A 22,447-nucleotide genomic window follows, 5' to 3' on the forward strand; every position below is an offset into this window, starting at 1 on the left:
TATCGCTTGCGGCATGCATTCGATTTTTCCTTAGAAATTAATTTGGGGAAGCATAAATATTTTATTTATTATTTTATTTTTGTCCACTCACTCTAACGTTATTAAATGTTTTCCCCTGGGCCCTTCGTTTTAAATTGCCCAGTCTGCAGAGTTCGGGTTGAATCTAGTAGGAGACGAGGCATAGTCACCCGCATTTCTGCCAGTTTTCGCCAGTAGGTTACCTGTTCAACCTACTCATGTTTTCTTGCTTCCGCTTGTGTTTAGTAGCTCTGAATACTTTAGAATTTTTGTATATTATGTGATGTTCAGAAGTGTTAAATTAAGAGTGTAATATGAAATTTTCGAGTTAGGGTTGTCCATCTGCAAGGGAGATTTTTTTAATCTTTTCAGTAAATTTTCCTTGGAGGTGGTCCCCGCACGACTTACTCTGGGTTTCAGGGTGAAATTCGGGGTGGGTCGTGTCAGTAGGTTCTCTGAAATCTGGATTTCCGAACCGAGTTAAGACTTGATCCTTCGTGAGCAAGCTACAGGCCGCGCTGTTGTGAGGTTGGTAACGTGGTGACTTGTGTTTGAGACAAGAAATCGAGGGTTTCCTGTACGGGGATCCGCCTGACTTCCTAATGGTGACAAGAATGTTAAACTCCCGGTCCCATTGGGCGTGCCAATGTTTTGGCCACGCGTCTTAGCAGGGGTAGAGTTGTAACTCCGGTGACGTTAAAAGTAAAAAACAAGGTTGCGGGCGCGGAATGAGTGCGTTGTGCTAGACTTCTAATCAAGCGAAAGGGTTTCCGGTGCCACCTCACGGACGAGGGATTACGAGCAAACCTCTGTTCACCTATGAATCGATACTCACTGTTAGAGCGAGCAGAGCAATAATCAGGAAGAAAGGGCGAGTCCGAACGGGCTCTGAGAACTAAGGCGAGGTGCACTTAGAACTTTAGGGTTTCGAGGATGCTCAAAGATTTGTTTGTAGTTTTGTATGATTTGATTGTGTGTCTTGAATTGTTGTCGGGCTCTCTTATATAGCACCCTGCTGCTACCTGATAGATTTATAATCACAAACCCATTCGGACTCAACAATTATAATTCCACAAGGAAACAACTCGCCCGCGAACTGTGCTACCCACGTGACACGTGTCATAACAGACTCCGCTTAGGCTTCTAATGCCGCCCCACCTCGCAAAGCACTGTAGACTCCTATGCGAACTGAAACGAGGATCTCGCAAGGTAACGAACCTCGCGGGATACCAAAGTCCTTGCTAAATTCTACCTCGCGCGTCGCCAGAGCTCGCCACCCTACATGGGCTTCATATTTAAAAAAGGGCCACAAGTACTAGCCCAAATGTTATCCAAAACTTATTGCGAGTCTTGGACCAAAATCCCCGCTGGGCTCAAACAGAGATTATTTGTTATATGGATCTGTTTAAACGAGCAAGGTTCAGTCCATTAATAATGAATTATTTTTTACTTTTTTAAATAATGAATTATTTATTTTACCAACGAGAAAACTAGCTAGCTATGAAACTAACATAACCGGTTGCACCCGGCATGATAGTTTTATTAATTTTTTTTAGATCAAATGATTGATCTCTTAGATACTCTATAATGGAGCAACGACCCAGCAAAATATATAGCTTATTAGATTATCATAAGTTCACAATACAGTAGTTCATCATTTCCGTATCTTAAACTAAAAAAGTAAAGCATATGAAATCTTAATTAGATGTTCATTTAACTTGTGATCCAATTTTCTTCACAAAATAGATGTATAAGTATATTTCACTTGAGTGACCATCAAAGCACTTTTTCTCGTCTTTCTAATAATATGTTTTTGTAATATTATGTCAGCTAAAGATGAGTTAATTATCAAAGTACATCATAGCATGCATCCAAATCAGAGCCGGCCCTGGGGTAGTGCAAGCCGTGCGGCCGCACAGGGCCCCTGGCCGGCAAAGGGCTTTTTTTTTTCTGGTATTAAATTTTTTATCATGTATTAAAAATCTTTAAGATGTTGGAAAAGTGTGTGTAGTCGAGTTGGTCAAAGCGGACGTTCAAGGAGGGAATTGTACATCAGGTCTCATCACTCCCATGTTCAATTCATGTCAATCAGCTCTTTTCTTTTGGTTTTTCTTTTGACTTTTTCTCTTGGGTTCTGTGGATCTGGGAAGTGAAACCCAACTTCTTATTATTTACTTTTCTTTTTCTTTTTACCTTATTATAAACTAGAAAGGGCCCCCAACTTCTTTGTTTTTTCATTGTAATCCTTTGAATTTTTTTTGTTGTCTTTAATCTTGCTCTAGAAAAATCTCTCATACATTATTAATTTTTTTTTTTTCAACTTTTGATCCAAATTCATCAACATCACGATTGTCCAAATATCAATTTTTCACAACACAAGTAATGATATAAGTATCTTGAAATAAAAAATAACGATATAACTTTACTGGTTGTTTCTTGATTGAATACTACTATTGAACTATCTTCATATTTATTTAATTATTTGATTTTTTTTTTCTGCATCGAACCCAAAAGTCCCAAATTTTGTTTCGCACAGGGCCCTTCAAAACATTGGGCCGGCCCTGATCCAAATTCCATATAGTAGAAAGTAGTTACTGGCTAGGACTTGCACACAGCAAGCAATAAGAAATACCATTCTATAAACAAAGCAACGGAACATAGATCGATCTCTGGAGCAAATTCATATTCAACGCTTCTTAGTTAACGAGATAACCAGGTTAATGAACTGGCATTTTTCCTTTTCCATGTGATCAAGAACAACTTCTTCAAACCTGCGAAACAAATCGTCCATGGCTTCCTCTCCGAATTGGCTGGCCAGAATAGGATCTCCCACAGCCCTTATGTCAGTGGAGAGTATTGCAGCCCTTGCTTTCTTGTCAAGGTCACTATTGGCTTGTTTTATGTAAGAGTCCCAGTCATTTCTGAAAGCTTCAAGGTTTTGCAAAGTAAAAGACCCTTCCGCCTCGATCACCTCTTTTACCTCATCTGTTGTGGGCGCGTAGTATGGCAAATTGAATCTGTCCAACTTGTCCTCCTCGATCAAACCCTGAAATTAATTTTTGTGAATCAGTTACAGTAAAATGTACGTATCATAGCAGCCTAAACAAAGAGGGGTTTGAATGTGTACACATGCATACATCTAAAACCATGTCATGGAGTTTCAATCCGACGAATTCCCAAATGGAGAGGGGATCATTGCTCTTTATGCTGCCCATGGTTGTGAGAACCATACTACCTCCCGGGACTAGCTCGTGTGCCCTAGATCGCAGAAAGACAGTGAAGTCCCTTTTGAGTTGCTCAAAGTATTCATTAAACACAGCAGGTGAGCTTGTCTTAAATATGTATATGTTCCCCTTGTTCAGTCCCTCTCCTCCTTCTGTTACCAAACCTTTTGGAACCTGCTCATATATAGAGATTGATCATGTTGAAATTCTATTAGTTAATCGATGACGCATATATTATTATCATCATAGAAAAGACTGAAATAAACGTACAAGAAAAAGACCACAAGTGACAAACGACAATCAAGAGTGTATATCAACCTCAGAGATCCACATGAGAGCATAAGATGAATGAACAAAGTGAAGAGAGTTGTCAGGAAAGAGCCTCCCATAAAAGGAACCAGGCATTGCTGCAATGAAACAAGAACCCAACTTGTTCCCATTTTCTTCATGGAGCTTCTTATAGAAGCCAGGAAGTAACCTGAACACCGTATTGAAATCGTTCCGGGGAAGGTCGTTCAAGAGTGCTTGGAGCGATGGCGGGGGAAGGTTGAGCTTTCGAAACGTGTTTCGGATATTTTCAATTATGTCTGATACCACCAGAAGGGTATTTGGTCCCGAAGAGCATCCTAAGTCTGCTACTTTCAGACACTCCGGGAAGAAAGTGCTGCAGAACTCCTCTAAACTTGCATCCACAATAGGCTTCACCATCGAAATCACAGCTCTCTGAAACAAATAAAACCAGCTAGACCGTGTTAATCTTTTTCATAATGAAAATTTAACAAGAGAGATACAGAGACACTTACTTGAAGTAGTGAGTGGTTTGCGTAGCTTATTTTTCCATTTCCGCCATATCATGTGAAGAACTTGCTCTACTTCCATTGTCTCTCAAGTTTTTGGTATTGGTTTTCTAGCTCTTACTGTTTAGTACATATTCTACTAGAACATTTGTGCATTTTATAGCAGCAGAATATGTGAGCTAACATGCATGGTACTAGGACTTGGCTCAACTGGTAGGGGTCTCTGATTCACGTTTCAAACGTTTTGTTAATATTTCGTTGATAAAGTTGTTATTGTTTTGTTTGGAAGCCGAATAAGTTATATATGCTTTCCACGTAAACAACTCAGGAGCTATGTATCACATATTCACATTTGCTATAGTTTGATTGATTTGACTAATTATTTTGATCTTCTAATTAAAGTGACATTTATGTTAAATTAATATATATATATATAATAGAGGGTAAAGCCGCGGACAAATTTTTATTTTTTTATTTTTTTAGCAGTACTACAAAAAAGGGCCCAGGGGATTTGATACCAAAAAAAAATCACTAAAACCGTTGTGGCATTTGATAAAAAAAATATAAAATATAAAAAAATAAAAAAAAAAACCGTTGTGGCATTGTCCCTTGACAAAATGATTCTCTGCATCCACTTTCTAACTCGCGATCGCTTCGCATTTTTTTTTAATCACTCCATTTCCCAGCGATCTTCATATCGATTTTTTTTTTTTTTTGTGAGCTGTCGACATGTTCCACTTTGATACACCATACACGGTTATACACGTAACCGTGTAAACTTAAAAACATATTTGACTGTTAATTTGTCCAGCCTATTCTTTTGTGATTGTTATATACATCATACTTATTAGCCACATAGCAGCATCTTGGTAGCTAGTTGCGTGTTCGTAGATGATGCAGTCTACAAGTTTTGCATCAAATGCATGCATGCTATCAGACCTATGTTGTACGGACACGGATACGGCGACACGATACGTACCGACACGACAACACGGTAAAACTCAAAAACTGTATTTTCGACACGGCTTGGACACGGCAAATATAATTACTTATTTATATATTTCTAATTAATAAAAAAAATGCTCAAATATGAATAAATTCATCACATTGCTTAAATAATGTTCTAAATTAAAGCAATTGCATAACTGTAACAAATAACATAAAAGAGAGTCAATATTTAATCTAAAAGATGATTACCAAATAGTTCTATCCAATTCAACACATTCATCAAACTGAATGAAAATCCGGCTTTCCTAACCCCATAACAACACCAACTGCCTAAAACCCCATAACTGAGGTATAAACTCAATTTTGCAAAGTCTCAAATGTCTAGCTCCATCCTACCCTATCAGCAATTGAGCAATATCATGACACTTAACATCATAGTGCAGATGTTTCAATAGCACATTGCCTTACAAATCTATAAGTGGTATCAGAATGATCATAAAATTAAATGATTAAAATCTTATATGTTTTTATGTTACTGCAAATGAGACTGCAATCACCAAACACTTCAAAGCTGAGATTAAGACTGACCTTACAACCAAAAAGAGGGTTTAGGCTGCCGACGGCTGTAGGCGGAGGCGACGTCGGCGGAGGAAGAGTCGCTGTGACAGAGAAAGGCAACGCCGTTCTCGTCGTTCTCGCAGAGCGGCGTCGGCGAAGGAACAATCGCACTGACAGGGAAAGGCGACGTTGTTCTCGCAGTGACAGAGAACGGCGACGTCGTTCCTCGGCTTCCTTTTTGGTCGTTCCTCTTCTATGCGGCTTCGTTAAAGTGGGCTTCCTTTTCGATTAGGTTTTAGACTTTTAGTTCTGTTTTTTTTTTTCCAGTCAATACACGCTAACGTGGCATATCGGACGCTGACGTGGCGTGTCGGTCAACGTGTATTGACACGCCACGTGACGTATCGGACACACATTTTGGTGTATCTTATCGATAACGGTGTGTCGGAATAGGGGTGGAGTATCGGTGTAACATAGTATCAGACATATGCTGAATCGACACCAAATTTTGTTCTAATAATACTATGAAATGTCAAATCGCGATGATGATGTTATGACGTAGTGTGTATGGATTATGGAACAAATGGGTTCTGACTTGAACATAAGAACATGCATGTAGCAATATATTGAGATGTAATGTTACTCATCGATCTGGATGTCGCCGCCTGCCCATCAAGGAATCTACAGTACAACCTAAAACTACACAACCAGCTAAACACAAAGGTCCAAAAGATAACGAAACAATACCTGCGTATAGGAGCGTGGTCTTTAGTAGATCTAGTCTTTAGCAGATCTAGTGTAGTCACCTTATACTTAATAGTTAGGGAGAATCAATTATTATCAGACTATGGTTCCATTATGGACATGGCACCCACTCTGTTCCAGAGCTGATTCAAAGAACCCTACACCATGGATACTGGAATCGATGCCTGGTGGAGCAAAGTGGATGATCACGTCTCTTAATGTGAGCAAACCTACAGCCCGATGTAAATCATCAACCAAAAAGCTGAAGCTGCTATTAGTGTCTGCCATATTTCTCATGACTTGCAGCAGGGTGTGGGTTCTCTTGTTCGTGACCGGTGAGTCCATTCTTGGTGAGAATCCATTCTTCAGTTGGATAAATCCTGCTGACAGAAGAGCCCCCAGGTCTCGTTCGATTGTTGCATCAGTGCCTGTTTTATTTGGCTCCATGTGAATGAACTTCTCCACAGTTAGAGTACTGCATTTGTATTATTAAAGCAACAGGATTAAACATGCAGTATTGTATGATCATCTCCTTTCTCTAAAAATATTTCAATGTTAATCAATGGAACAGTAGAAGTATTGAACAATAATGCCTAAACATATGAACCTACCTTAACAACTATAAAAACAACTGAAATCCATAATTTGTACACTAATCCTTTCTCTACGAGTATAGGGATATACTTCTCAAACTGCACCTCAACTTTTTGGACAAAATTCAGCATTAACTCCTAAAGACAGAGCTCAACAAGATGTTGGGCCATCGCATCCCAACTCACCAAAATATGCTTTGAGCTGAAAAAAAAAAAAAAAAACCAATACCACAGCCCTCAACCCATCGCCAGTTCTACATTGGTGAGGGGACAATGGAAAATACTTTCCTTCTCCTATCTCAACCTAACTTTATTATAAACAAAACCCCTAGGACGGACACCAGTAAGCAAGCAAAACTTGTCTAAAATAGGAGACTAGGAATGTGACTTACTTTATACTGCGAAAAATGTTATCATTCTCTAAGAGAAGGTAGATGTCGCTGTTTGTTATGCTACCAATGAGCCTTTTACTCTCTCTACTGATGACGGCAACTACATGACTTTGGTTTTTCCACAGAATATGTAGAGCTTCTGCTATGCTTTGATCTCCATATACATGCACAACATGATGTCCACTGCCAATCCTGAATGACACCATTAGTGGAGATGCAATTCAAAATGATTGAGAAATTAATTATTTTTGTGAAGTATATATCTATAGCTTGATTCTTGATCCAAACAAAAGAGGAAAGCAAGAAAACAATTTGGCTTTGCATACTGGACGTCTGATACAAGTTTGTTAGCAATGCTATCAAACCAGTCCAAACCACTTGATTGAAGCAGCAAATGGATCACTCCATGCTATGCAAAGCATACAAGAAAAAACAAAATTAAAACTCAGGAATTTCGTCCATCATTACTTAATTTAACTTCAAAGAACATCATACTTTGTTATTACTTGATACGAATTTTCATTGGTACCGTTTATCAAAAGAGAGCTTCGTGGTCGATATACCTGTGAAATAAATCCAGTCAGCTGAGAATTGGTACGCTCTATAACAGGCACAACGTGCAGCCGGTGCTTTGAAAGCAACAGCAGAACATGGAATAGTGTCTCATCTATGTGCACAGGAAAATATGAGTCCCATAGAAAAGACTTGGCTAGCTCACCAATCTATCATTATTCAAATAGAAAGGATTAAGATCAAATATATGTTACGTGATCAAATACATGTATATACGCACATAAACAATTTGTATCTTATTCATGTTATTGTTAGTAATAAAAGAAGAAGAGAAAATGCTCAATGGTACTAATTATGTCCTCTTGAATACTCCTGCTGAACCTACAAACGAAAAGGATTTGTATTCCCAGACCATCATCATACTAGTGGCAGTTTGATCTTCTGGTTTTGTTACCAAAAAGTACATGCGATAACCATGCCTTCTTTTTTGTTGATACGATGTTATTCCCCGAACCCCCTTTACTGACCAGGCCTTGAAACTGGATTATCCTAATAAACCTCACAATCTTTAGGAGGCAGGTATGTCAGGAAAATAGCTCGCAAGTTACCTTGAGATATTTTGAATACCAGACTACCTTGGACGCCATGAGCTAATTAAGACTCAGTATTGAACAATACAGAGTAGTTAGATATTGAATTTTAAGACTAGGGAAAAAACTGCATAAAACAAGGACAATAAACAACTGACTTTTAGTATTCAAGTTACCACTGGTGAGATTAACTTTGATTCATGAGGAAAGGTTATTGAAGTCTCATAAACCAATGCCTAGATATATTGATTTTATATGATGTTTGATAGTTTGGAACTCAAAGCTATGGTTGTGATCTAAGAGGCCTACTTGTTTATGAAACAAGCAGTGGTGGTCAAATATTATTTGCCTCAAGCGCAAAATGCATTGGTACACCATTGATTAAATGCAAAATTGCCAGTTAACAAAATCGGAACTCCATTTTTCCACTGCAACTTTATTTACAGGAGCATATCGGTCATCAAAGTGTCATGCATCCCCACAAGGGAGTAAAACTAGTCTACCGGGAAGTGCTGATACTAATCATCATAGTAAACAAATGAAATACAGAGATAAGAGTCATATGACCTTGGTTTGGCCAATTTGAGGATGCTGTTCAAGCCTGGCAAAAAAACCATAGTTGCCAACCTCTTCCTTCCCAGTGTCTCTGCTGCGGTTTTCCTCTTTTTCACATTCCTCAAAATGAAATTTTCATTAGAACATTCAGCATTCAATTGCGTCAATAAGTAAAGTATATAACTACCTATAACTTCTCATTTTGGGTTTGTGCAAGTGCATCAAATTTCTGCAGAAAATGAAATAGCCTACCTCAAGACACCAGAGAAGCACGGTTGCAAAATCAATGAAACCAATGAAGGGTTCCGAAAATCCGCCTGAATCGGAATCAGCAATGGGCGCACCACACACATTCTTCTCAAACAACAAATGTATGGCATCTCTAACACTATCCCCAGTTTTCAATGCCAATACTTGTCATTCATTTAAAACACAACCATTTTCAAAATGGGGAGCTTTAATCAGACACGATATATCACAAACAAACGTAACAAAAAGAAAAAGGAAATACGAAATGGAGCAAATGTTATAATACCAGGTGAGTTTTGGATGCCGGGGATAGCACTGATGGGAATGCGATTAAGAAAGGGTTGGAGAGCGGTGCCCGAATCAGTTTGTTGGGTGCGGTCTTTGTTTCCCACCAACCCAGTTTGTGCGCTTTCAGCTACATCCTATATTTGCTTCAAACTCATCTTCCTCCTTTCTCAAAGATAGAAAACCAACTTTTTACTTTTCCACCTCTATGATCTCCTTCGTGTGTTCAAATTTTTCCAAACCCTTTGCTCCTAGAAGTGTTGGGTCGGACAGACGTCAAAAGCAGAGACCTCCACGTTAGTTTCCGGTGTTAATCAGCATTATGATTTATGACAAGCAATTTTGGCATTTTCTTCACTTGTGTGTTTTTCTGCTCTCTCTGATTTTTTTTGACAAGCAATTCTGTGTCTATTTTTAACACTAATGACACGTTTACTAGCCAGTTGTTTGTATTTCTGAAACAAGGGAGAAATTTTTCAGTGTTACAGGATGACCACGTGGCAGTCTGATGTGGTTTTACTTTTCAATCAAATTTAGATATGTAGATTTTCTTCACGAAAAATTATTTCAGTTATTTTGTCAAAGACTATTTTAGGTTTTCTGTTGTTTTTTTAATACTAAACCCTAAGCCCTAAACCCTAAACCCTATACCCTAAACTCTAACCCTAAACTTTAAACCCTATACCCTAGACTATAGTTTGAACTTGCTAAATACCCATGAATGTCATTTCACAAAAAATAGAAAATATTTGTTTATATTTTAGTTGTAAAAAATCCACATGTCTAAATTTGATTGGAACGTAGGACCACGTCAGACTGTCACGTGGTCCTCCCGTAGTGTTTAAAAATTTCTCGAAACAAGGGTGCTTAGATTATACGAATGTCGGATTGATGAGACGCAAGTTATTATTTGAGATTTTATTTTTTTTTTTCAAGAAAATTAGCTAAGCTCCGATAAAAACGACGTCATTTCTTCAAGCAAGGAAACTGGTACCCCATAATACAATGTGTGGCCCAGCAAGCAAGTTACACACGCAGACAAACCTCTACCACTAACAATAGCCGAATACATAAAGAAAACACTAGCCAAAAAGCCTACATAAAACAATGCAGAAAGAATAACAAAGCAATAAACATTTGCGATGTTTGAAGCGCTGTTGCGAAAGAATGCAGAAAGAATAACAACGGGGTTGGTGGGAATAAACAATGCAGAAATAAAAATAAACCAATTTCATTATGATGATCAGTATATTCATTATGGTGTTATTTTAATCTGTCAAATACTGTGTTACACCTATACTCCACCCCAATGGAGTCTCGGAGTGTCCGACACTCCCGACACACCAATACCGATACGATACACCAAAATGTGTGTCCGATAGCCACGTGACGCGTCCAAAAAGTTGACTTTTTGGACACGTTGACCGACACGCCATGTCAGCGTCCGACACGCCACGTCAGCGTGTATTGATTGGGGGAAAAAAAAACATAACTAAAAGTCTAAAACCTAATCGAAGAGGAAGCCCACTTTAACAAAGCCGCATAGAAGAGGAACGACGAAAAAGGAAGCCGAGGAACGACATCACTTGTAACATCCTGGACCCAATTTTACCTATTTACTAGGTATTGCACGAGTTACTGAAGAATTTCACCGTGCTCGGTAATTTGGTAATTTAACACTCGACTTTATTGTCGAGTTTTTCTCAAAATGTCAAGTTCTTCTTTTATGGACCCGAGGTCTTAGTGCGCGTCGATACGAGTTCATCGGTGTCCTCTAATTATTTTTGGAGTTTCGAGTTATTTTCTACGATTTATCGAAGGCTTGATGTTATAGTTAATTTTTCTGAAATCAGATTATAACTTTTAATCTTGGCCATCTGGTCAGTTAGGGTTTCGATCTGGACCGTTGGTTCGGGTATAAAGGGAAAACAGATGGGTTGACCTTGTCAAACCCACACTCGGGCGTTGACCCGAGCTAGCTCTCTCTATTTTCTTCTCCGCCTGCCTCCACTCTCTCCGGCACAGCGTCGTCGATTCCGGCCACCTCTGGTCAAGAAATTACCACCGATCTTTTCCTCTCCTTCTCCTCTTCAAAACCCGGTCCATGGATCACACTTTCATCTCGATTCGGTGGTGATCGATCTAAGGAAAGCTCGACTGTGTTCTACAATTTTCGGCGAGCTCCGGCAGGGACGACGGCTATGAAGGCTCGAGCTCTGGCGACTGCGTTCCCGAGAGGCTCGGCGGTCTCCTTCCCTCTCCTAGTGTTACCCTAACCCGAAGAGAGGCGGAGCAAAGGCTGGAGGGGGACCTGAAGCTGTGTGGAAATGCTTTGGTGGAGGTGGCGATTGAGGCAGTGGTTCCTAGGCCAGTGAGCTCCATGTCATGGCTTCTAGGATGCTAGTTCTTGATTTGGAAGTAGCTAAAGGACCTGTATGATGAGTTTTAGTAGGGAGGAGCCACTGGATTTTCATTTGGGCATAGTGGAGGTAAGTATCGATTTTTGGGTGCTGCTATGTTGTTCCTTTGTGGTTTGGAGATGGTTAATGACTGCTTTTGGTTATTTTGTGTTTGTATGTCTAGAACTCGGTATATTGAAGGATATAGGGAGGTCATGGCGAAATTCCGGCAAGTGGCCGGAATCCGGCAGAATATTCCGGCAAGTCGTCGGAATCCGGCGAAGGCAGTTAGTCCGACAAGAGCAGTTGAGGTAGTTATCGAAGTTTTCCTTTTTTTTTTGCGTTGTTTTATAAATAGGAAAGTTTGTCGGTTTATAATCGGAAATCTTTCTAAGTGAGGAAAGTTCCTATTTTGGGGAAACATTCCCTTTTTGAAAACTTTCTATTTATGGAAACCCATTTTGGGTGCCCTTAGTATGGTGTGAAGTTGTATAGAGAGAGTGATTGAGGATTGTTTGGATGAAGAATCAATTGTAATTGAATTATTAAGATGGTTGTTGGAATTAAATTGGATGGTAGAGTAATCAAGGTAACCCAATTTGTTAAGTCAAAGGTTAAAGTGGAAATTGTCGAGGCTTCGTTAGTTGGCTAATCATAAATCAATTGGTCAAACTTGGTCAATCCTGGTCAACTCAGTAAACCTAGTCAAACTAGGAAGAAGTCGAATCGTTAATGATTATTGGAGTCCGGTCTGACCAATTTATTCTTCTGTTTATCGTCAGACGTGGGATTGGCTAGAGAGTGTGATTAGTTGGAGGCAGCGCTCGAGGAGTATTCCAAGCATTGGAAGGCTTAGGCCTCATACTGTGAGTGGACTTTTGTTTTAAATAAAATGCATGCTATAGTTCATAGATGAACAATTAATGTTGTGGAGCATTTTGACGTCATTTTATTTTGACGATTTTATTTCTCTTGGAGAGTTACTGAAAATGAGATTTTCGGTGGATATAAATATGTATTTATGAGAGAGTATGTATATAAATGCTAGCTAGCCCTATGTGTCTGTCCACCTTAATGGCGTAGCATATAGCCGCATTATGGTGTGACGTGAGCGTTGGACGCGAATGTAGTAGCCCTATATGAGTGTCTAATTCATATAGGGGGTATGGACACATATTTATACATCCGTCTGTCCACCTTAATGGCGTAGTGTAGCACCGCATTAAGGCGTGACGTGAGCGTTGGACGCGAGCGTAGTAGCCCTATATAGACCCATGAATTTATATAGGGAGTATGGACGTGTGTAAATACATACATATATGTTAGAGCCTGAGAGGCTCGATATTTTATGAGATAAAAGTTTTTATCGCTTGCGGCATGCATTCGATTTTTCCTTGGAAATTGATTTGGGAAAACATAAATATTTTATTTTATTAATTTATTTTTGCTCACTCACTCTAACGTTATTAAATGTTTTCCCCTGGGCTCTTCGTTTTAAAATGCCCAGTTTACAGGATTGCATAGTTGAGGTCGGGCGTACATGGAGATGAGGCATAGTCATCATATAGCTTTCGCTTGTTAATTTATTATGTTTCCTTTCTTCCTATTAGAGTTGCTCTGAACCTATAAATGGTTGGTTATGAGATTTGTTTAAAGTTAGTATTTATTTTGGGTGGTGTTGTGATTTGGGGGAGCACGAAGGCTCCAAGAGTTTATGGTTGGATTTAAATTTTCAGAAGTGTTTGCAGGTTTTATTAGGAAGGGTTGTCCATTTTCAAGGGAGGTTATGTCGAATTTTTCGGTAAACTTTCCTTGGAGGTGGTCCCCGCAGGATTTACTTCGGGTTCAGGGTGAAATTCGGGGTGGGTCTTGTCATCACTGTTCTCTGTCACTGCGAGAACGACGTCGCCTTTCCCTGTCAATGCAATTGTTCCTTCGCCGACGCCGCTCTGCGAGAAAAACGAGAACGGCGTCGCCTTTCTCTGTCACAGCGACTCTTCCTCCGCCTACAGCCGCCGGCAGCCTAAACCCTCTCTTTGGTTGTAAGGTCAGTCTTAATCTCAGCTTTGAAGTGTTTGGTGATTACAGTCTTATTTGTAGTAATAGAAAAACATATAAGATTTTATCATTTTATGATCATTCTGATACCACTTATAGATTTGTAAGGCAATGTGCTATTGAAGCATCTGCACTGTGATGTTAAGTGTCATGATATTGCTCAATTGCTGATAGGATGGGATTGAGCTAGACATTTGAGACTTTGCAAAATTGAGTTTATACCTCATCAGTTATGGGGTTTTAGGCAGTTGGTGTTGTTATGGGGTTAGGAAAGCCGGATTTTCATTCAGTTTGATGAATGTGTTGAATTGGATAGAACTATTTGGTAATCTTCCTTTAGATTAAATATTAACTCTCTTCTATGTTATTTGTTACAGTTATGCAATTGCTTTAATTTAGAACATTATATAACCAATGTGATGAATTTATTCATATTTGAGCATTTTTTTTATTAACTAGAAATATATAAATAAGTAATTATATTTGCCGTGTCTAAGCCGTGTCGAAAATGCAGTTTCTGAGTTGCCGTGTCGAAACGTATTGTGTCGCCATATCTATGTCCATGTTCGTGCAACATAGGTCAAATATGTTACCATTCATAAACTAATTGCAATAGCACTAGTACACTGTTTACAATAGAAAAGAAGTGAGCTCTGAATTGATCAGATGGACACTATCAGTCTATGATCATGAAGGTCCTAGAGAGAGAGAGGGGAGGGGGGGGGGGTGAATAGGCCCTGACAACTTTTTGCTCTATCACGCACACAAGAATAGCAAAGATTTGGCTATCCTGTTTGCTGTTAGACTAAGTTATGAATGTAAATATGCAAATACTAGAAAGTAAAGATATAACACCAATATGTTTTTATTCGCAGAAACCTTGCAACCAGGGAGAAAAACTACGTGTCTCTAACTCTTGAGAGGCAAACTTTTTCACTATTGTAAACACACTTCTTACAAGACTCACAACTCAGAGGATGACAAAACACCTAGCCATACTGTTTAGTCTAACCACTAGCACTCAACTGAACTTGCTCTCTTATCTCTCAAGTGTTTTACACATAGGACTATGCTAAACTTCAAAGCAGAACTTAACTAACACCTTTAGCTAATTCTCTAAGACAGCTTACAACTTGCTTCACACGAACTTAACTAACTCCTTAGCTAATTCTCTATGAAGACTTCACCGGGTTGCATCACCTAGACAGCTCTCAAGGTATGCATGAACAATGAACAATGATATGGGTTTTGAAAATGTTTTGGTGCTCAGCTTTAAGATTTATAATCAACGAGGAAGACTTAGAGTAAAGGAGCAAAGAAGCAATAATGCTAAGACTCAAAGGGAGATAATGCAAAAGACAATTTTCAACAACCAAAGAGTATGATGAGGAGCAGAGCCTCATATATATAGGCAAAGTACCAGCCATGAAAGGGCAGGCACAATTGCTAAATCAAGATGGCTTCATATTTGGACTGTAGTGATTTGTCTCACTAAAAGTAGGACATATAGGATCACAGATCCAGCACGCTTAAAGCAAAGCAAGGTGAGACTTTCCCAAATGGGAATGAAGCCAACAGAAAAAGACAAATGGTTTTAAAAAACTTAATCAATTTTAGTCAGGCACAAAGACTCTACAAAATTACTTTTCCTAAGAGGGCACTTAGGATAGCTGATAGCTTGGGCGGTGCATCACAAGGTATAGCCACTGACTTAGTTTGTGTATCACAAAAACCCAACTGGACTCAATGAGGCTCTAGTCATGTGGTCACAGGTTGGTTTGCCACACCACCCTAGACTGACTTGAAGCTCAAGTACAAATAAACTAATGTTTTGCTGAAAGGATTTGAAATTCAAATACTTAACAACTGAAGCAAATACATTTGAATATGCACATGGTCAGACTTAGAAATTAGGACAGATACAAACATGGGTATCATCTAATCTAGGATGGCAAGTGAAACTGTCATCCTCAGTGAAGAATATGTGATGCATATGCACATGAACTACCTGATGCAGTTGAAAACAGTCAGGTCTTCAATCTTCACTTGAGCTATCTTATATCTTCAGGACATGAGCAGTTTGTGCCTTGTGTGTTTTGACCATAAGGGATTGCCAATAAATCTTATACCAACAGATCACCACCTCAATTCCATTGCTCTCTTTGACTTCTATTGTGGGCTGCTGCAAGCATGGAAAAGATGCGCGCATCCACTAATGAATCTGTTCCAGGCAATTCCAGAGAATCACAACCAAGACTGATCAAGTCGAAATCATCCCCATAGAAGTCTAATTTTTCAAAGTCCATGAATTTCATAAAATCTAAGTCATCACTGATCCCTATTGTATGACTATCATCATATATCCTGTCCTGATCATTATCTGAATGCTGCATTTGACTATCAACGCTGCTATCCAAAAATGAAAAATCTGTCACTGTTGGACAAGGTTGAACATCATATATTGTTGCCTTTAAGACTGCTCTCTTTGACTTCCTCAGTGAGATGAATCGTCTGTGCTGTTGTAATGGACTGCTGCAGTACTGAATTGGCTTCATCATCATCACCCTCAAGATTGATCACGATGTACACTTCATCCTCGTCGTTATCATCATCATCAAGATTGATCACATTGTTGTCAATGAAAATGAAAGCTGTACGTTGGGTTTGTAAGAAGGTGCGGCTGAACGAGATCAGTAGCGCAAGCATTAAGAACATTATCTTTATCAGATGATGGCAATGTTGTCGTGCTGCTATTATGGTTAATACTGGTTTCATCAAAAGATGAGAAATCCATCAAGGTGTCAGCAACATGTAATTGACCTTTCACGGTTTGAATGTCACTGAGCTCAAGATAGTTTGCAGCATGAGCGAGACTTGATGGGTCTCTAACAAGTTCCTGTTGAATGAGGCTAGTATCCTCTTCATGCTTTACCTCAGACGTGAAACAAAACTCCTCATGCTCTACCCTTTGAACATTGCTTTGGGAGTATCTTGCAGTATCTTCGTTAAAGCTCAACTTTCTCTTATAACCGACTGGAAGATCAAGGACAGGAACACAAGCCGCCATTGATAGAATCTCTTCAGACATTGGTTTTCTTGAGAAGGATAAAAGATTACTGCTGATATACGTCTTCGACTTGGTTTCTTGAAAAGAAAAGTCGAGATCAACCGTGAGAAAGAAAGTGATGGAAGATCAATATGATGGAGTATTTGATGAAATCAGTCTGAGAATCAAGATCCAGAAAGAATGAAGAAAGCCTATGGGAATTCGAAAGTAAAGTGAAGAGGAACAATCTGTTTGCAAGAATGTAGAGGAGGTAGGAGTTCCAAATAGAAAGAAAACTTCAGGGCTTTCAAAGATTTCCTGAAAACAAACACACACAGCTCCTCGAGGGAATTCGAAGAATTAACTTTTAAGAAACAAACACTCCAGTCTCAGATAGAATTATAGAAACAAAGACTATAAGCGAAGCGTGAATGTGGTGGAGAGATTATTAGGGTTTCCGCCTGTGAAAATGTAAGAGCTTTCTATTTTGCAATCCACATATCTGGGGTGGTATATATATAAGATCTTTCGAAAACTTGAAGTCCAAGTTCTGCTGGGTTTCTATTTCTACACCGCCATCAACATCTGTTTTTACTTTTACTTGACACGCAAGCAATAGCAATAGTGAGTGGTTTAAACTTCAAATTTCAAAAGTGCTAGACTTATTGGGTAAGACTCTTGCTTTCCTGGTCATAACTGAAGTGGGCTATTTTCTCTATGGCTTATTGGGATATCCCATTTTTCAAAAAAAAAATGTGTTGTAATTTTTTCGTCTCACATAAACATTCATTTGACAGGAGGTAACTTGGACCAGCTAAACAAGGCAGTTCCTACTCATTCATTTGATAAAACTTCTTGCCAAACTGCCTGCTATTGCATTATTCATAACCAATATTAATACTGAAAGCATCTACAATATGATGAATACAACCAGCGTGTCAGCCCTCTTAACTTATTTTTGTACATCTCGCGAAACTAACTGTCTATTGAGCACATGCTTCCCATTTGACAAGAACTGAAGGATCAAGGATGTTTCTAGTTCAAGTACCGGAAGAACTGAAAAGAGATACTTGCCTGTTTTGAAGACAAAGTCCGGCAGAAGCTATCCCCTAGCTGCCAATGCACACTGTTTTCCGGTTCTTTTGCCAGAACCACCTTTAACTCCGCTCTCATTGTACTTGAGAAAGTAAGAGGCATTAATTTATATAACTTTTCCATCTTCTATTAGTCCCTTCTCCACAACGATAACGATTCCCTCACGGATGTAGAACCCCTCGTCTGGCCTATCTGCTTCTTGAACGCCCTGCAAAGCCAAGAGTAGTTGTAAGATTGAATTACATACTTCATTGAAATCTTTGTCCAGAGAATGATTTATTTACAGATCAAAAGAATTGATGAATGCATCCCAGTTAGACCATGGGTAGCCATGCTTACATCTTTGTTCATTATGATCACATCCTTTCCAATCTTTGCATTCTTGTCGATTATACACTTCCTTCAAGGATGAATAATGAATACAGAATTAGACAACCTGACATTCTAATTAAAACATCAAAAGTTATGCACTATAATTCAAGTCCTGAGAATACCTAATCTTTGTATTCCTTCCAATACCTATTGGAACTTTCCCACGCGCAAGCAGAGCTGCAATCTCAGATTCAGTTTGGTAACTGTCTGCACCCATCATTATGGAATCCTGTAATGTATTGTCATCAGAGAAACGTATACAAAAAGGTTCGGTATTTGAAGTATTAATTTGGAAAATTATAAGAATTCACCTTCAGCTCAACACCATAATCTAACCGTGAGCGTTCACCCACTATTGAACTTTGGACGAGACATTCTTGCAAGAAACATCCATGTGAGATTATTGCATCCACAACCTGCAAAATAAATACAAAGAATGAGAACCAAGATGCTTGCTGAAGCTTCCAAGACACCCAAGTACAATAGCATACCCGGGAATTGTCAATCTTGGTTGGTGGTAAGAACCGAGGAGAAGTGAAGAAAGGTGTCTTTGGGTCATAAAACTGAAACTTCGGGAACTGCAATTTTCAGACATTAATCACATATCAAGGAAACAAGAGGCGCATATAGTGTGTTTACACAAATTATTAGTAAGATAATCCTTAAGTTTCTAAAGCTTTACAGCAGTTCATTTCTCCTGTGTGCGGTTTGGAATAGTGGGTGCCCCAGAAAACAGAATGGAAAGGCATGCTACTTTCATAACAAGCGTCAGTAATATCCAATTTACTCTTCAAGGAATCAGCAAAACCTACCTCTTCAGTGAGGGCCAAGTTAGCATCATAAAATGACTGTATAGTTCCGATATCCTCCCAGTAGTCTCTGAATATATATGCCTGTAGGAGCAAAAGTAAGCACATAATTTAATTTCCTTCACGATGGTCTTTTTTCAAAAGGACTTCACAATGATTGTTTAACTATATACAGATGAGTACGCAAGTAGAAACATGAATAAGCATGAACTATACATGCAAATGGCTACAATTCAATTTAGGCTTCAGTTTACTTCTTTTTCATCCCAAAATTGGGTTAGTCAAGCTCTAATGGCAGAAAAACCCACCTCCTACCGAAACAGGGAAAACTGATGATAAGTAAATGAAGACACATAAACTGTTCTATTTTCCTTACTTGGACATTGCGCTCTTCCACTGCTGCAGGAATGATTTCAGATCCGAAGTCGTTCGAATTTGGATAAGTCTTTTTCAGAAGTTCTAGTAAAATATCTGTCTTAAATACATACACTCCCATTGATGCAACATATGGGGATTTTAGAGCATCTTGTGGGGAGAATCCAAGAAGTGTTGTATCTGATTGCTGTATAACATCAACCAAGGGTAGAACTTTTAATTACTATAAATGTTCATAAATTCATGTAATCTTACAAGTCTAACTGTAAATGCTTGAACACAGGAACATCCAACAAGATGAATCTGAAAAGATAATTTCATATGTATAACTTCATGATGCCATCTCATCTCTGTAATTTTATCAGTCCGTTATGCTCGCAATAGAAAAAAGAATTTCAACGAGGGTGGAAAACAGTCTCGGCGCATAGACCTCACAGAAAATGAGAAAAATAAATGAGGTTAGCATAAGACCGCTGTTTCTTGCTCACCATTGCTTTTAGACCAGCTCCCCTTGGTTTTTCAGCAAACTGGATGATTTTACCTCTGCTGTCTATCTTCACCAAACCATAATCAGATGCACGGCTGGAAAATGAGTATTACATCCAACAGTTCAAACTTTTGGTAGTGAAAAAATCGACATACTTTATTGTCAACAAATAGAAGGAACGAAGACTGACAAAGGTTATCAGTAGACAAAACACACCTGTCACCCACAACTGCACATGAAAGTGTGATATCGGCATTGCTATCAACGTGACTCTGGTACATGACAGAGAAAATATAAGCAAAATTCAACAACTAACACAACAATAAGAAGTCCTACATGGAGCGGAATAGTTACCTGCACAAAGTCCATATAGTCCATTCGATAAAGATGATCCCCAGACAAAATCAGTATATTTTCAACGTTCCTATTCTTAGCATCCTACAAGAACCAGTGTTAATCAGAAAACAGCTAGAGTGCCAATCAAAATAACCGAAGATACATTCATATAAGTTGTATCTCTTCCCTCCCCCATTTATATTTAACGCATATCTAGATTGGAAACTCTTTTACCCACCTCAAATACCCATACAAATTGCCTCACAGCATCCGCTGTTCCTTGGAACCAATCCATTCCTGCTTCCCCAGATGTTTGAGTGGCTGCTAGAACCTGCTCATGAAGTGTTAATTCAGTCATGAAGAATCAAAACTTGAAACATAAAGACTAAACAGATACACATTGGAATGGATACAAATTTTTACATTAATCCTTTGAGAGGTAACTTATTATCATTATGAATAATAGCATGAGAAATACAGTCAGATACTTCATTTAACTAGTAAAGAACATGAAGATTCGTTATATATCAGAGACTAATCTGTCCGCAGCAAACTTCATAGCTGCAGAAGATCATTAACTGAGAAGTAAATAGTTCATCTCCTTCTATCACTGGAAACTTCAATCTCAAACAATATAAGCTCACAAAATGATAGATGTATAATGTATTCGCTACCTCCACAAATCCATCCCCGAAGTTGATACCATTTCCAAAATAGGTGCGAGCAAGGTGGCGATTGAGAGAAGTGGAATTAAACTGGGTTAGCACGAAAATTTTGTTTATGTTGCTGTTGATGCAATTGCTCATCGGAATGTCAATAAGCCGGTAGCATCCACCAACAGGAACCTGCAATTGGTATTCAACACAAATAATTTGCAAAGTTCACAAATTTTGAACCAGTACAATCCCAATAAAAGGAACTATTCTTACTGCAGGTGTGGCTGCTCTTCTGGTAAGAGGAAATAGCTGAGTCCCTGCCCCTCCTCCCAATATGATCGAAGCAACATTCTTAGGGTCCACTCTTAGTCTGTGGTAAGTTGGGACTTTCAGGATCTAATCCAAACCCAAGAGATCAACATCAGAAGTGTTCAGAAAAACAGAGTCACAAAAGAATCAAACGAAAAACTCCAAGAAATTATGATTACCGTCTCAAAGTCCTTTGATGTAACAACAGAACGAACAACACTAGGTCTTTTCTTCTCAGTTCGACGTAACCAACCCCTGTTACCCAAACTCTCTCTGATCCTCTCACCCAGAAAGCCATTAGCCCCACTACAAAGCCCAGCTTGAGTTGGCTGTCTAAAATGGGAGTTTGGCTTCAGGGTCACACACCATGAATCCATTTCAAAATTGTCTCAGTGTAACGATTGTAACTGATCAGTAATAAACTACTCTGACACTCACACCTGTAACCCCAAATCCCCGTAAAGTGGGAACTGAAATTCAAAAGTCACCAAGTAAAGTAAAGATCACACAAAGATGAAAATTACGTGACACTTAATCACACACAAAGTCGTCAACCGCAGGAAATGTGGTAAGGGGTTTCCGACAAAACTGAGAGATGAATGATCCAAATACTCAGATGCCGAAGAACCAATATTATTTTGAGAGTGGTAAAGCAAATCAGAGAAGAAGAGGACTCCACTTTTGTGGGTTTTGGAGTTGAGATCACCGAAATTTTGGGAGCTGGAGTAGAAATGGTTTAGTGAGGTGACTGAGGTCTGTTTGGATTGTTTCACAAGGGAAGTAGGAACAGGAGTGAAATGCGTGAGTGATATTGAAAGAAAGAATTGAGCTTTATTGGCTTGTGAGCCCTTCACGAGAAAACCTGCAAAATCTGGTATTTATATAGTTACGATGTGAATTATGGTATAGTCTCCTATAGTTATATTAATCAACAAAAGAAGAAAAAATATATATATAATGGACGGTTCACTATGCCCGAGTCCGAGCTTCTAGGCTCCACTCTTACATCCTTATCAGCCGAACACTAATCAGTTAATCG

The 22,447-nt window shown here is 38.9% G+C and overlaps 3 protein-coding genes across 3 annotated transcripts; all 3 read right to left on the reverse strand.

The window, feature by feature from the left end:
• Positions 1-2,704: 2,704 nt before the first annotated feature.
• On the reverse strand, positions 2,705-4,127 carry LOC101297697 (monomethylxanthine methyltransferase 2-like). Its single transcript, XM_004291977.1, has 4 exons — positions 4,046-4,127; positions 3,561-3,965; positions 3,156-3,416; positions 2,705-3,064 (listed from the first exon to the last, which is right to left on the reverse strand). Exons 2-4 carry the CDS (start codon positions 3,948-3,950, stop codon positions 2,705-2,707), a joined length of 1,011 nt encoding a protein of 336 aa, XP_004292025.1. The 5' UTR covers positions 3,951-3,965; positions 4,046-4,127.
• A 2,258-nt stretch (positions 4,128-6,385) lies between these two features.
• Positions 6,386-16,990, reverse strand: LOC101297988 (SNF1-related protein kinase regulatory subunit gamma-1-like). Its single transcript, XM_004291978.1, has 10 exons — positions 16,690-16,990; positions 16,392-16,574; positions 10,511-10,561; positions 9,468-9,560; positions 9,185-9,345; positions 8,945-9,052; positions 7,838-7,996; positions 7,601-7,683; positions 7,275-7,466; positions 6,386-6,764 (listed from the first exon to the last, which is right to left on the reverse strand). Exons 1-10 carry the CDS (start codon positions 16,988-16,990, stop codon positions 6,386-6,388), a joined length of 1,710 nt encoding a protein of 569 aa, XP_004292026.1.
• A 772-nt stretch (positions 16,991-17,762) lies between these two features.
• LOC101295282 (glucose-1-phosphate adenylyltransferase large subunit 1-like) lies at positions 17,763-22,226 on the reverse strand. Its single transcript, XM_004289611.1, is given in 15 exon segments — positions 17,763-18,223; positions 18,225-18,272; positions 18,404-18,464; positions 18,559-18,665; positions 18,748-18,852; positions 18,928-19,014; positions 19,249-19,329; positions 19,622-19,807; positions 20,109-20,202; positions 20,324-20,379; positions 20,462-20,545; positions 20,682-20,774; positions 21,118-21,288; positions 21,373-21,495; positions 21,588-22,226. Coding segments are annotated over 15 exon segments (1,524 nt in total). The 5' UTR covers positions 21,786-22,226; the 3' UTR covers positions 17,763-18,193.
• Between the last annotated feature and the right edge of the window lie 221 nt (positions 22,227-22,447).

The sequence above is a fragment of the Fragaria vesca genome, linkage group LG2 (assembly GCF_000184155.1).
Source record: "Fragaria vesca subsp. vesca linkage group LG2, FraVesHawaii_1.0, whole genome shotgun sequence".
NCBI lineage: Eukaryota > Viridiplantae > Streptophyta > Magnoliopsida > Rosales > Rosaceae > Fragaria > Fragaria vesca.

What these genes read in the sequence shown, in the direction of transcription:
- LOC101297697 (XM_004291977.1), bottom strand. Translation starts at nt 3,950, where the DNA reads ATGGTGAAGCCTATTGTGGATGCAAGTTTAGAGGAGTTCTGCAGCACT. An exon ending in CTCTCATGTGGATCTCTGAG is followed by an intron (nt 3,417 to 3,560) that starts GTTGATATACAC and finishes ATATATGAGCAG; the next exon opens with GTTCCAAAAGGTTTGGTAAC. An exon ending in TCCATGACATGGTTTTAGAT is followed by an intron (nt 3,065 to 3,155) that starts GTATGCATGTGT and finishes AATTAATTTCAG; the next exon opens with GGTTTGATCGAGGAGGACAA.
- LOC101297988 (XM_004291978.1), bottom strand. Translation starts at nt 16,990, where the DNA reads ATGGCGGCTTGTGTTCCTGTCCTTGATCTTCCAGTCGGTTATAAGAGA. An exon ending in CTCATCTTTTGATGAAACCA is followed by an intron (nt 16,575 to 16,689) that starts GTATTAACCATA and finishes CCCAACGTACAG; the next exon opens with CTTTCATTTTCATTGACAAC. An exon ending in AACATTTTTCGCAGTATAAA is followed by an intron (nt 6,765 to 7,274) that starts GTAAGTCACATT and finishes ATACAAATGCAG; the next exon opens with TACTCTAACTGTGGAGAAGT.